The sequence below is a fragment of the Oncorhynchus mykiss genome, chromosome 7, assembly GCF_057628025.1.
Source record: "Oncorhynchus mykiss isolate SJ-2025 chromosome 7, ASM5762802v1, whole genome shotgun sequence".
In the NCBI taxonomy this organism is placed as follows: domain Eukaryota; kingdom Metazoa; phylum Chordata; class Actinopteri; order Salmoniformes; family Salmonidae; genus Oncorhynchus; species Oncorhynchus mykiss.
Window position 1 is genome coordinate 71,252,937 of NC_143028.1, and position 14,585 is coordinate 71,267,521.

The 14,585-nt window shown below is 45.5% G+C and overlaps 1 protein-coding gene across 2 annotated transcripts in view; it reads right to left on the reverse strand.

Moving 5' to 3' along the window:
* The window catches only part of LOC110529031 (plexin-B1), a 176,750-nt gene that overhangs the window by 48,999 nt on the left and 113,166 nt on the right, over positions 1-14,585 (reverse strand). For both annotated transcript variants that reach the window (XR_016497436.1, XM_036984099.2), the window contains exons 6-10: positions 12,209-12,337; positions 11,667-11,767; positions 9,270-9,402; positions 8,772-8,928; positions 3,606-3,714 (exon numbers count right to left, since the gene is read on the reverse strand). Coding sequence is in view for 1 of the 2 variants with exons in the window: in XM_036984099.2 (XP_036839994.2) it covers positions 3,606-3,714; positions 8,772-8,928; positions 9,270-9,402; positions 11,667-11,767; positions 12,209-12,337 (629 nt within the window). In the remaining variant the exon portion in view is untranslated. The remainder of the gene's footprint in view (positions 1-3,605; positions 3,715-8,771; positions 8,929-9,269; positions 9,403-11,666; positions 11,768-12,208; positions 12,338-14,585) is intronic.

Below are 14,585 nucleotides of genomic sequence, written 5' to 3' on the forward strand. Positions count from 1 at the left end.
GGGTGCTTTGTTGCAGGAGGGACTGGTGCACTTCACAAAATAGATGGCATCATGAGGTGGGACAGTTATGTGAATACATTGAAGCAATATCTCAAGACATCAGTCAGGAAGGACAACAAAGTCAGGTAATGGTAATGGCCATCACAAAGCCCTGAACTCAATCCTATAGAAAATTTGTGGGCAGAACTGAAAAAGTGTGTGTGAGCAAGGAGGCCTACAAACCTGACTCAGTTACACAAGCTCTGTCAGGAGGAATGGGCCAAAATTCACCCAACTTATTGTGGGAAGCTTGTGGAAGGCTACCTGAAACGTTTGACCCAAGTTAAACATTTTAAAAGGCAATGCTACCAAATACTACAGTGCCTTGCGAAAGTATTCGGCCCCCTTGAACTTTGCGACCTTTTGCCACATTTCAGGCTTCAAACATAAAGATATAAAACTGTATTTTTTTGTGAAGAATCAACAACAAGTGGGACACAATCATGAAGTGGAACGACATTTATTGGATATTTCAAACTTTTTTAACAAATCAAAAACTGAAAAATTGGGCGTGCAAAATTATTCAGCCCCTTTACTTTCAGTGCAGCAAACTCTCTCCAGAAGTTCAGTGAGGATCTCTGAATGATCCAATGTTGACCTAAATGACTAATGATGATAAATACAATCCACCTGTGTGTAATCAAGTCTCCGTATAAATGCACCTGCACTGTGATAGTCTCAGAGGTCCATTAAAAGCGCAGAGAGCATCATGAAGAACAAGGAACACACCAGGCAGGTCCGAGATACTGTTGTGAAGAAGTTTAAAGCCGGATTTGGATACAAAAATATTTCCCAAGCTTTAAACATCCCAAGGAGCACTGTGCAAGCGATACTATTGAAATGGAAGGAGTATCAGACCACTGCAAATCTACCAAGACCTGGCCGTCCCTCTAAACTTTCAGCTCATACAAGGAGAAGACTGATCAGAGATGCAGCCAAGAGGCCCATGATCACTCTGGATGAACTGCAGAGATCTACAGCTGAGGTGGGAGACTCTGTCCATAGGACAACAATCAGTCGTATATTGCACAAATCTGAGTGGCAAGAAGAAAGCCATTTCTTAAAGATATCCATAAAAAGTGTTGTTTAAAGTTTGCCACAAGCCACCTGGGAGACACCAAACATGTGGAAGAAGGTGCTCTGGTCAGATGAAACCAAAATTGAACTTTTTGACAACAATGCAAAACGTTATGTTTGGCGTAAAAGCAACACAGCTGAACACACCATCCCCACTGTCAAACATGGTGGTGGCAGCATCATGGTTTGGGCCTGCTTTTCTTCAGCAGGAACAGGGAAGATGGTTAAAATTGACGGGAAGATGGATGGAGCCAAATACAGGACCATTCTGGAAGAAAACCTGATGGAGTCTGCAAAAGACCTGAGACTGGGACGGAGATTTGTCTTCCAACAAGACAATGATCCAAAACATAAAGCAACATCTACAATGGAATGGTTCAAAAATAAACATATCCAGGTGTTAGAATGGCCAAGTCAAAGTCCAGACCTGAATCCAATTGAGAATCTGTGGAAAGAACTGAAAACTGCTGTTCACAAATGCTCTCCATCCAACCTCACTGAGCTCGAGCTGTTTTGCAAGGAGGAATGGGAAAAAATTTCAGTCTCTCGATGTGCAAAACTGATAGAGACATACCCCAAGCGACTTACAGCTGTAATCGCAGCAAAAGGTGGCGCTACAAAGTATTAACTTAAGGGTGCTGAATAATTTTGCACGCCCAATTTTTCAGTTTTTGATTTGTTAAAAAAGTTTGAAATATCCAATAAATGTCGTTCCACTTCATGATTGTGTCCCACTTGTTGTTGATTCTTCACAAAAAAATACAGTTTTATATCTTTATGTTTGAAGCCTGAAATGTGGCAAAAGGTCGCAAAGTTCAAGGGGGCCGAATACTTTCGCAAGGCACTGTAATTGAGTGTATGTAAACTTCTGACCCACTGGGAATGCGATGAAAGAAATAAAAGCTGAAATAAATAATTCTCTCTACTATTAATCTGACATTTCACATTCTTAAAATAAAGTGGTGATCCTAACTGACCAAAGACAGGGCATTTTTACTAGGATTAAATGTCAAGAATTGTGAAAAACTGAGTTTAAATGTATTTGGCTAAGGTGTATGTAAACTTCCGACTTCAACTGTACATATTACCTCAATTACTTTGACTAACCGGTGCCCACTCACATTGACTATGTACCGGAACCCCCTGTATATAGCCTCGCTACTGTTATTTTATTGTTGCTCCTTAATTATAATTATTTTTTTCTTAAAATTGTATTGTTATTTAAGGGCTTGTAAGTAAGCATTTCACATTAAGGTGTACACCTCTTGTATTCGGCACATGTGAGAAATAAAATTTGATCACCAGCTGTGCGCGAGAGAGCCAGCCAGAGAGAGTGCGAGCCAGCCAGAGAGAGTGCGAGCCAGCCAGAGAGCGCGCGAGCGAGCCAGCCAGAGAGAGAGCGAGCGAGCCAGCCAGAGAGAGAGCGCGAGCGAGCCAGCCAGAGAGAGAGCGCGAGCGAGCCAGCCAGAGAGAGAGCGCGAGCGAGCCAGCCAGAGAGAGAGAGAGCGCGAGCGAGCCAGCCAGAGAGAGAGAGAGCGCGAGCGAGCCAGCCAGAGAGAGAGAGAGCGCGAGCGAGCCAGCCAGAGAGAGAGAGAGCGCGAGCCAGCCAGAGAGAGAGAGAGAGCGCGAGCCAGCCAGCCAGAGAGAGAGAGCGCGAGCCAGCCAGCCAGAGAGAGAGCGCGAGCCAGCCAGCCAGAGAGAGAGCGCGAGCCAGCCAGCCAGAGAGCGAGCGCGAGCGAGACAGAGAGCGAGCGCGAGCGAGACAGAGAGCGAGCGCGAGCGAGACAGAGAGCGAGCGCGAGCGAGACAGAGAGCGAGCGCGAGAGAGCCAGAGAGCGAGCGCGAGAGAGCCAGAGAGCGAGCGAGCCAGAGAGAGAGCCAGAGCGAGCCAGAGAGAGAGCCAGAGAGAGAGCCAGAGCGAGCCAGAGAGAGAGCCAGAGCGAGCCAGAGAGAGAGCCAGAGCGAGCCAGAGAGAGAGCCAGAGCGAGCCAGAGAGAGAGCCAGAGCGAGCCAGAGAGAGAGCCAGAGCGAGCCAGAGAGAGAGCCAGAGCGAGCCAGAGAGAGAGCCAGAGCGAGCCAGAGAGAGAGCCAGAGCGAGCCAGAGAGAGAGCCAGAGCGAGCCAAAGAGCGAGCGAGAGAGACAGAGAGCGAGCGAGCGAGACAGAGAGCGAGCGAGCGAGACAGAGAGCGAGCGAGCGAGACAGAGAGCGAGCGAGCGAGACAGAGAGCGAGCGAGCGAGACAGAGAGCGAGCGAGACAGAGAGCGAGCGAGACAGAGAGCGAGCGAGACAGAGAGCGAGCGAGACAGAGAGCGAGCGAGACAGAGAGCGAGCGAGACAGAGGGCTAGAAAGAGAGCCAGAGCGAGTGAGAAAAATTGTGAGAACGTAAAATAGGGAGAGAGAGTGCTAAAGAGAGCAGAGGGAGGGAGAGAAAGAGATAGGGAGAGAGCGAGAGTGGGTAACAGAGATGGAGAGGTAGGTTAACTCACGGCACGCTCCCAGACAGCTGCTTGGCGGCAGTACAGTCGTAGAAGGTGAACTCTGTCGCCGTGACGACGACGTCACCGAAGCGCAGGGACAGGGTGACCGTGACAAAATCTGAGGAGAGAGAGAAACAGAGAGAATGAGAAAAGAGACAAACAAATATTAAATGTTACGTCTTACCTCCTTAGGATCCTTACCCAACACAATGCCAAGCTTTCTAAAAATAATATGTTGTGAAAATATTTGTCTAAGCTTCATCTTAGAACTGAGTCTTATGAAGATTTGAAAATGAGAGTGAGACTTGACCATGTCTGTATGTCTGAATAAAAGCACTGTTGTTCAAAACAGTGTGAGGAGGTCGAGAACAGGAGAGTGTGAGGAGGTCGAGAACAGGAGAGTGTGAGGAGGTCGAGAACAGGAGAGTGTGAGGAGGTCGAGAACAGGAGAGTGTGAGGAGGTCGAGAACAGGAGAGTGTGAGGAGGTCGAGAACAGGAGAGTGACGGATTGTGTCCCAAATGGCACCTTATTCCCTACAGTAGTACACTACAAAGTATTCAGACCCCTTGACCCTTTCCACATTTTATTACATTACAGTAATCTACACACAATACCCCATAATGACAAAGCAAAAAAAGATTTTTAAACATTTTTGCTAAAACAAAAATACCTCATTTACATAAGTATTCAGATCCTTGGCTATGAGAGTTGAAATTGAGCTCAGGTGCATTCTGTTTCCATTGATCATCTTTGAGAAGTTTCTATAAAACTTGATTGGAGTCCACCTGTGGTAAATTCAATTGATTGGACATGATTTGGAATGGCACACACCTGTCTATATAAGGTCCCACAGTTGACAGTGTATGTCAGAACAAAAACAATGAGCCATGAGGTCAAAGGAATTGTCCATAGAGCTCCGAGACAGGATTGTGTCGAGGCACAGATCTGGAGAAGGGTACCAAAACATTTCTGCAGAATTGAAGGTCCCCAAGAACACAGTGGCCTCCATTCTTAAACTGAAGAAGTTTGGAATCACCAAGTCTCCCTATAGCTGGCCGCCCTGCCAAACTGAGGAATCAGGGGAGAAGGGCCTTGGTCAGGGAGGTGACCAAGAACCCGATAATTACTCTGATAGAGCACTAGAGTTCCTCTGTGGAGATGGGAGAACCTTCCAGAAGGACAACCATCTCTGCAGCACTCTACCAATCAGGCCTTTATGGTAGTGGCCAGACGGAAGCCACTCCTCAGTAAAAGGCACACTTTTTTTGCCAAAAAGCACCTAAAGTCTCTCAGACAATGAGAAACAAGATTCTCTGGTCTGATGAAACCAAGATTGAACTCTTTGGCCTGAATGCCAAGTGTCACGTCTGGAGGAAACCTGGCCCCATCCCTACAGTGAAGCATGGTGGTGGCAGCATCAAGCTGTGTGGATGGTTTTCAGTGGCAGAGACTTGGAGACTAGTCAGGATCGAGGCAAAGATGAATGGAGAAAAGTACAGGGCGATCCTTACTGAAAACCTCCAGAGCGCTCAGGACCTCAGACTAGGGCGAAGGTTTACCTTCCAACAGGACAACGACCCTAAGCACACAGCCAAGACAACACAGGAGTGGCTTCTGGTCAAGTCTCAATGTCCTTGAGCGGCCCAGCCAGAGCCCGGACTTGAACCTGATCAAACGTCTCTGGAGAGACCTGAAAATCGCTGTGCAGCAACACTCCCCATCCAGCCTGACAGAGCTTGAGAGGATCTGCAGAGAAGAATGGGAGAAACTCCCCAAATACAAGTGTGCCAAGCTTGTAGTGTCACACCCAAGAAAACTCAATGCTGTAATTGCTGCCAACGGTGCTAAGTAAAGGGTCTGAATACTAATGTATATTTAATACATATATATACAGTGCCTTGCGAAAGTATTCGGCCCCCTTGAACTTTGCGACCTTTTGCCACATTTCAGGCTTCAAACATAAAGATATAAAACTATTTTTTTGTGAAGAATCAACAACAAGTGGGACACAATCATGAAGTGGAACGACATTTACTGGATATTTCAAACTTTTTTAACAAATCAAAAACTGAAAAATTGGGCGTGCAAAATTATTCAGCCCCTTTACTTTCAGTGCAGCAAACTCTCTCCAGAAGTTCAGTGAGCATCTCTGAATGATCCAATGTTGACCTAAATGACTAATGATGATAAATACAATCCACCTGTGTGTAATCAAGTCTCCGTATAAATGCACCTGCACTGTGATAGTCTCAGAGGTCCGTTAAAAGCGCAGAGAGCATCATGAAGAACAAGGAACACACCAGGCAGGTCCGAGATACTGTTGTGAAGAAGTTTAAAGCCGGCTTTGGATACAAAAAGATTTCCCAAGCTTTAAACATCCCAAGGAGCACTGTGCAAGCGATAATATTGAAATGGAAGGAGTATCAGACCACTGCAAATCTACCAAGACCTGGCCGTCCCTCTAAACTTTCAGCTCATACAAGGAGAAGACTGATCAGAGATGCAGCCAAGAGGCCCATGATCACTCTGGATGAACTGCAGAGATCTACAGCTGAGGTGGGAGACTCTGTCCATAAGACAACAATCAGTCGTATATTGCACAAATCTGGCCTTTATGGAAGAGTGGCAAGAAGAAAGCCATTTCTTAAAGATATCCATAAAAAGAAAAAAAAAAAAAGTGTCGTTTAAAGTTTGCCACAAGCCACCTGGGAGACACACCAAACATGTGGAAGAAGGTGCTCTGGTCAGATGAAACCAAAATTGAACTTTTTTGGCAACAATGCAAAACGTTATATTTGGCGTAAAAGCAACACTGCTCATCACCCTGAACACACCATCCCCACTGTCAAACATGGTGGTGGCAGCATCATGGTTTGGGCCTGCTTTTCTTCAGCAGGGACGGGGAAGATGGTTAAAATTGATGGGAAGATGGATGGAGCCAATGTACCTTGGCATAGATGCTACAAGTGTCTGGAACTCTAGGTGAGGGATACGACAACATTCTTCTAGGGGAAATTCTTATTCTTGGGTTGAGATCTGGTGACTGAGACAGCCATGGCATATGGTTTACATCATTTTCATGCTCATCAAAGCATTCAGTGATCACTCGTGCCCTTTGGATAGGGTAGATGTCATCCCATGGGGGCACAGCCATTGTAGCCAAAATATAATGGGAAAATAATGGGCTGCCCAGCATTTTTATACATGACCCAAAGTATGATGGGATGATAATTGCTTAATTAACTCAGGAACCACACCTGTGTGGAAGCATCTGCTTTCAATATACTTTGTATCCCTCATTTACTCAAGTGTTTCCTTTATTCTGGCAGTTACCTGTACATGTTCCCTCACTTGCCAAGTACACACACTTAACACTAATTTGTACACATAAAAAGTATTTTTCCTTGGAGCTGGGTCTACTGTATGCAATTAGATTTGATCAATTCACAATCTTGACGTTAAGGTGATCTTCCTTGTTTTAATCACACTAATTGTAAGTCGCTCTAGATAAGAGAATCTTAACTATACTTAAACCGACTTAAGGTCTTGACTTAATTGTTGAGACCATGAACTAAACCATGATAACATCCCGTGACTGGATTCGTTACTCCTGAGATTCTATCTGAACCATCTGCAGATCATACAAACGCGCACAAACACACAGATCTTCCTGTAATACCTGTGGGATCAGTGTGAGTCTCTCTCTATTCACTAATACCCCCAGGCAGATGGGACTAACTACCCAACCCTCATGTTAAATACCTAGCCCTCGTGTTAAATACCTAGCCCTCGTGTTAAATACCTAGCCCTCATGTTAAATACCTAGCCCTCATGGCCTGAGAACCACAACAAACCTCCTCTCTTCAGGAATCCTTTTCATGGGAACCAGGGAGACAGATGGGGGGCTGAGACATGGGGGGGCTGAGACATGGGGGGCTGAGACATGGGGGGGCTGAGACATGGGGGGGCTGAGACATGGGGGGGCTGAGACATGGTGGGGCTGAGACATGGTGGGGCTGAGACATGGTGGGGCTGAGACATGGTGGGGCTGAGACATGGTGGGGCTGAGACATGGTGGGGCTGAGACATGGTGGGGCTGAGACATGGTGGGGCTGAGACATGGTGGGGCTGAGACATGGGGGGTCTGAGACATGGGGGGTCTGAGACATGGGGGGTCTGAGACATGGGGGGTCTGAGACATGGGGGGGCTGAGACATGGGGGGGCTGAGACATGGGGGGCTGAGACATGGGGGGGCTGAGACATGGGGGGCTGAGACATGGGGGGCTGAGACATGGGGGGGCTGAGACATGGGGGGGCTGAGACATGGGGGGGCTGAGACATGGGGGGGGCTGAGACATGGGGGGGGCTGAGACATGGGGGGCTGAGACATGGGGGGGCTGAGACATGGGGGGGCTGAGACATGGGGGGGCTGAGACATGGGGGGGCTGAGACATGGGGGGGTGAGACATGGGGGGGTGAGACATGGGGGGGTGAGAGAAAAAAGTGGATGGAGGAGGGAAGAAAGGGGGACGTGATAGGAGTTCACTAGTGCATGTGTGTGAACAGTTAATGCCCATAATGCATCAGAAATGACTGACCAAAACAAATCGATGGCTCCAAGCATGCAACGAAACCAAACCATACCGCACTATCCCAGGCCAAACCATACCGCACTATCCCAGGCCAAACCATACCGCACTATCCCAGGCCAAACCATACCGCACTATCCCAGGCCAAACCATACCGCACTATCCCAGGCCAAACCATACCGCACTATCCCAGGCCAAACCATACCGCACTATCCCAGGCCAAACCATACCGCACTATCCCAGGCCCAAAGATAGAAGCCTGCATGAAACACACATGACGGATGAATTGCATGATTAGCTCCCCAGACTGGCGGACATGGAGGTGACTCCCTGCTGTGTAAACTGGGAGACAAAGAGGATTTGGATCCAACATACATCTGCTCTGTAAGGACACGGTACCTACAGCTGCTTAGAGGCTGATGGGTCTGTATAACAACACACACACTTTAACGAGTGAGAGACAGGTCCTTACGTTTAACATCTCATTAAAATGATGAAGTGTGCGCTTGTGCATGCGTGTGTATAAACAGTATAGAGAAGCAGGTTCCATGCCTAGTACCCATCTGGCCCCCTTGGAACTCACCTTGTCCCGGGGGCCCAGTCAGCACCCTGTGGGGGTCAGGGGAGAGGCAGGTGACCCCCACGTCGGTGACTGTGGCAGGACTCTCAGAGTCGTGAAAGAAACAGGAGTACGACTTGTTCTCTTCTAGGACGGCCAGGCCCAGGACTGATAGAGAGATCTGAGGGAGGTAGGGAGAAGATGTAAGAGAGAGAGCAAGAACGAGCTGGCTCGGATCTGCAAGGAGAATGTATTTGATAACCATCTCTGATCTCTGCTGTAAAACTGGATGTAAAACAAGCAAACACTGCCAGCCAGGATCCAGCCAGGATCCAGCCAGGATCCAGCCAGGCTAAAACTAACCCTCACAGTGTGAACATGAAGGAACAACCCTGTATAAAAGCATGTGCTCACATACCCATGTACTTGAACACACACGCATGCATGCGCACACACAAAAATACACACATACAAACATACACGTATGCCCAGACACACGTACGCACAGACACACAGACATACGCTTCTCTTCTCCTGCCGGCTGATGTTGGAGGGACTGAGGGACTGGATGGTGAGACACTTCTGCTCCATGTCGAAGCTCCACAGCCACTGGCCTGCCTGGGCCCCGCGTGAACACTGAGCCTGCTGGCCACACCTACACATATCAATATGTTAATATCATCTCACATACTGATACATTACCATCGCCCAGACTACATCTACACAATACATGATCATACTATACTTTATTGATACCAACATATTATTATTTCGTTTATTAGGTACACCACCACATTCACAAAAATCATTACGTGGCCATGGCTTGCTTTAAAAGCAGGCAGACAGGCATCTCATTACTGTTAGACTGAGCATGGCATGATCGTCGGTGACCGGCACAGCAAGTCCAGTATCTCAGAAAAGGCTGTCCTCCTGGACTTTTGACACACGACAGTGTCTAGAGCTTACAGAGACTGGTGCGACAAACAAAACATCCAGTCAGCGGCAGTCCTGGGGGCGAAAACAGCTGGTTGATCAACGAGGTCGAAGGAGAATGTAATGAATCGTGCAAGCTAACAGGTGGGCCACAAACAGGCAAATTATGGCACAGAGCGACATCTCAGAACGCACAACTAGTCAGTCGTTGTCAGGGATGGGCTATTGCACCAGACGATCACATCGGGTTCCACTCCTATCAGCTAAAAACAAGAAGAAGCGACTCCAGTGGACACATCATCACCAACACTGGACAATTGAGGAGTGGAAACACATCGCCTGGTCCAACAAATCCAGGTTTCTGTGGCGTCAAGCTGAAGGCAGAGTCAGGACTTGGCGTAAGCAACATGAGTCCATGACCCCATCCTGCTTGTCAACGGTACAGGCTGGTGGCGGTGGTGTAATGGTGTGGGGAATGCTTTCCTGGCTCACGTTAGGTCCCTTGATAGCAATTGAGCAATGTTTCGATTCCCGAAGAATTCAGGCTGTTCTGGAGGCAAAGGTGGGTCCGACCCGGTACTAGATAGGTACCTAATAAACTGGTTACTGAGTGTAAATCATAATGTATACGTACAATATATTATCATACCATAATAGATGCATCATTATATTCACTATAGATACAAAAGTTGCTGACAGGTGTATAAAATCAAGCACACAGCCATGAAATCACCATAGGAAAACATTGGCAGTAGAATGGCGTTACTGAAGAGCTCCGTGACTTTCAACGTGGCACCGTCATAGGATGCCACCTTTCTAACAAGTCAGCTCGTCACATTTCTGCCCTGCTAGAGCTGCCCCGGTCAACTGTAAGTGCCGATTTGAGATTTGTTGTTGCCGGGCCGATGACTTCCTAGTATGTTGTTGCCGGGCCGATGACTTCCTAGTATGTTGTTGCCGGGCCGATGACTTCCTAGTATGTTGTTGCCGGGCCGATGACTTCCTAGTATGTTGTTGCCGGGCCGATGACTTCCTAGTATGTTGTTGCCGGGTCGATGACTTCCTAGTATGGTGTTGCCGGGCCGATGACTTCCTAGTATGTTGTTGCTGGGCCGATGAATTCCTAGTATGTTGTTGCTGGGCCAACCAATTACTTCCTAGTATGTTGTTGCAGGGTCAACCAATTACTTCCTAGTATGTTGTTTATGTGCTTAGTTGTGAGTGTATGGAGAAAAGCCTGGGTTTGGCTACTGTAGCTACTACTCAAACGATTGCCCGCTTAAATAAAGGTTAAATAAAATTAAAAGATGCACTTTGCAGAAATCGCTCTACCATAACTTGGTTGCTAAAATTCTAATAGTTTGCCTAATTTCAGTTTATGTGACAAAACAAGCAAGTATAATGTAGAGAATCATTGTACCATCTAAACCGCTGTGAAATATATTTTACATAACCAACAATATTGTATTATCAGCTGTTTGAAACTGGTGTACAAAACCGAAAGTAAAAGACACAAAAACTAAACTTAAAAAACAGAAAGCATTGAAATAGCGAACATAGAACAGACCGACTGCTTTTTATACGTGCTTTTAATGAGAATAACCAATCTATAACTCACTTTTCTATGTGAATTTTGTCAGGTCGTCCAAAAAGTGACATATTGTACCAGTAGCCTTAAAACATGAGCAATACCTATGACTTTCTACTGTTTTTGACATCATTTCTCACATACGCCAGCATGAGAGGTACCACAAACACCTTGTCTGACTTCGTTGTGCCCAGCTGTAATATCTAGGGCCCTGAGTTTTCCTAGGCCACTTGACCTGACCAGGGAAACCTCTGGCTCTAGTTTGATATGTTGACCCTTTAACCAGGGCCAGGGTTGGGCGGATTACTTAAATGTAATTGGTTACGGATTACATATGACTTGACAATAAAAGTAATTAGTTAGCTAATCCATTGGATTACTCAGAATTAGTGGCTTACCTCCCCTCCAGGACACACCATCCACAGTAGGGGTCATGGGCAGACAGACAGGCTTGGCAGTCCAGATGTTCGTGGCACTCAGCCACTGGCCTCTTCTGGAGCTATGGCCACAACAAAACAACAGGCAATATTCAGTCATTATGTGCAACGCATGGTAAACAATGAGACCCATTTCGGACACAGAACTATTGCCCAAAACTGTTGCCACTTACCTGATCGATAAAAGGATTGGATAGAAATTAAGCAATGTGGTGAAAATGTTGTAGAGTCTATGGGGACTTTGCATGAAGCCATTACTATAAACTGAACCTCGTCTCAATAGAGCCGTGGACGAGATTACTATAAACGAAAAAAGAGACTTGTTTCAGAGACACAGTCATTGGCCACTGTGCCGGTGTGAAGGGAAGAAATTAAAGTTGTCGTGTTGGTAGTGTACTGTTGGTGTCAGAAGTGGGATTCATGTGTGTCAAACTGCCAATGAGCAGAGGACTTGGCAGGACAGCACCAACAAACAGATCTAGGACCAGGCTAGTGTACTGTACCATGGTGGACGTCATGATGAAAAGGTGCTCCTCAGACTGATCCAGGAGCAGGTCTGAGCTGATGGCCGCGTCGGCCTGGATGGAGACGACAGCGTACTCCTCCACCTCACCGTTGGGGCCCAGAAACACCTGGAAAACAAACATTCAAATGGTTGAGAAACCTGTTAGGTGCATTTAATTAAAGCAAACCGATAAAGGAGTACAGAACTAGGGTCACTCGTATGAAAGGAAAACATGCACACAGTGCTCCAATAGGGTTAGCCCAATTTAGGGAATTGTCAAGCGGGATCATTAGTTTTATTTTATTGAACCTTTATTTAACCAGGCAAGTCAGTTATGAACAAATTCTTATTTACAATGACAGCCTACACTGGCCAAACCCAGACCACACTGGGCCAAATTGAGCCTTGATTCGAACCAGGGTGTCTGTAGTGATGCCTCTAGCACTGAGATGCAGTGCCTTAGACTGCTGTGCCACTCGGGGGCCTAATCATTAGAGAGGATCGCTACAATTTATAGAAGTTTGAGAAACCTTGATCTAGAGGAGTAGAAGAAGTTAATTTACTCACTAAAATGCCTTCAGAATGAGGTTCTCATGATCAAACACCTCCTTCACCTACTTGGCCTTCTCATTACCAAAACGTCAAAAAAATCTCTAATTGGTAAAAAGTCAGATTTAATTGTAATATTTCACTTAAATATTTAAGGTTTCAGTGTTCTGTTTAACTCAGGCCTTTTCAATAGGGGAGCAAGGTAAACAAATATTTGAAATGGATTTGTGTATTACTTCTTGCACTGGTAATGAGAATTGGGTGGAAATTGTGGTAAAATGTATTATATCTGATCAAAAAACATAATAATAATAATGATATAAGTACAGATCCTAATCTCAGTGTTCCTAGAGGGCATTTCATGAGAATGACCCACTCTGACCCTCCGCCATCCACTACAATAGGATTATCTCATCATGGCAAATTACTGGCGCATATCTCACCCTCGCAATCCCATCATCTGTCAGTTTGTCTGAACACACACATACTGTACAAAACACAAACTCTGGGTTGAGCGCACACACCCACACATTCTATGTCTAATTCACCTTATATGAAATTGCATTGAAGGCCAATCCAATCAATCGATTTCCCCAATACCAACTCTGTAATAGTTAGAGCTCACTGCTAATTCACCTAGCAGGTGTCAGTCATGTGCAGACCTTGGTTCAAATACATGTGTATTTAGGTATTTGTTATTTAAAATACTTCCATTCTTTTTATTTTCAAATAACGTGGTGCCGAATAAACTACTTCTATTAAAAGTATTAGAACATATTTAAGTAATTACCTATTAATAGCTTACTATTTGAAACTATTTTCAAATACATTATTTCAAATACCCCTAGGACCAAACAGACCAGGGTTCAAATGCATGGGAATATTTCATTAAAAATGAAAAATACACTTGTCGATGCATTTTCAAATACATGCCAATACTTCGTAAGTGTATTCCCAAATACATCCCAATATTCAACTAATACATATATTTTTTTAAACTACGTAATAATACTTAGCGATTGAAATAGTATTTGAACCCAGATTTAATAATAATATAATAATAATAATAATTTTGCACGCCCAATTTTTCAGTTTTTGATTTGTTAAAAGAGTTTGAAATATCCAATAAATGTCGTTCCACTTCATGATTGTGTCCCACTTGTTGTTGATTCTTCACAAAAAATACAGTTTTATATCTTTATGTTTGAAGCCTGAAATGTGGCAAAAGGTCGCAAAGTTCAAGGGGGCCGAATACTTTCGTACTTTTTGTATGTATGTATGTATGTATGTATGTATGTGTGTATGTATGTGTGTATGTGTGTGCGTGCGTGTATGCATACATGCATGATAGTCTATGGAAAGAGAATAGGGCATTCTATTTAGAACTCTGCTGTTTTTGCCATTTATTTGCCCGTCAGTGACGACTGTGCCCTGTATGCACACACTGTGTGAGACTCAAACACAAAACACTGAGTCATGGAGTCCTAGTTAGCCAGACATCATGAAGAATGGCCATATTGGCCAGTGTTGTTGTTATGTGGTCAGTGTGTAAAAATATTGTTAATGGGTGTCATTGTGCTCCCCTCCCTGCTCTGCTCCACCACACCCTGGTCACAACCGCAGCACAGCCATTGACAAAAATGAAACAAAGTGCTAATTGTTAGCGCTAGTCACTATTCCCAATGAGAGTCTGGGAGTGAGAGAACTTGCTGTTACTAAGAACTCGCTATGCCTATATACTCTGATGCAGCTTCCTTGCCTTCACTGACAGTTGAACGGACTTGATGGGTTTTCACCAAGGCAGCAAGTTTAAACTACTGAGATGT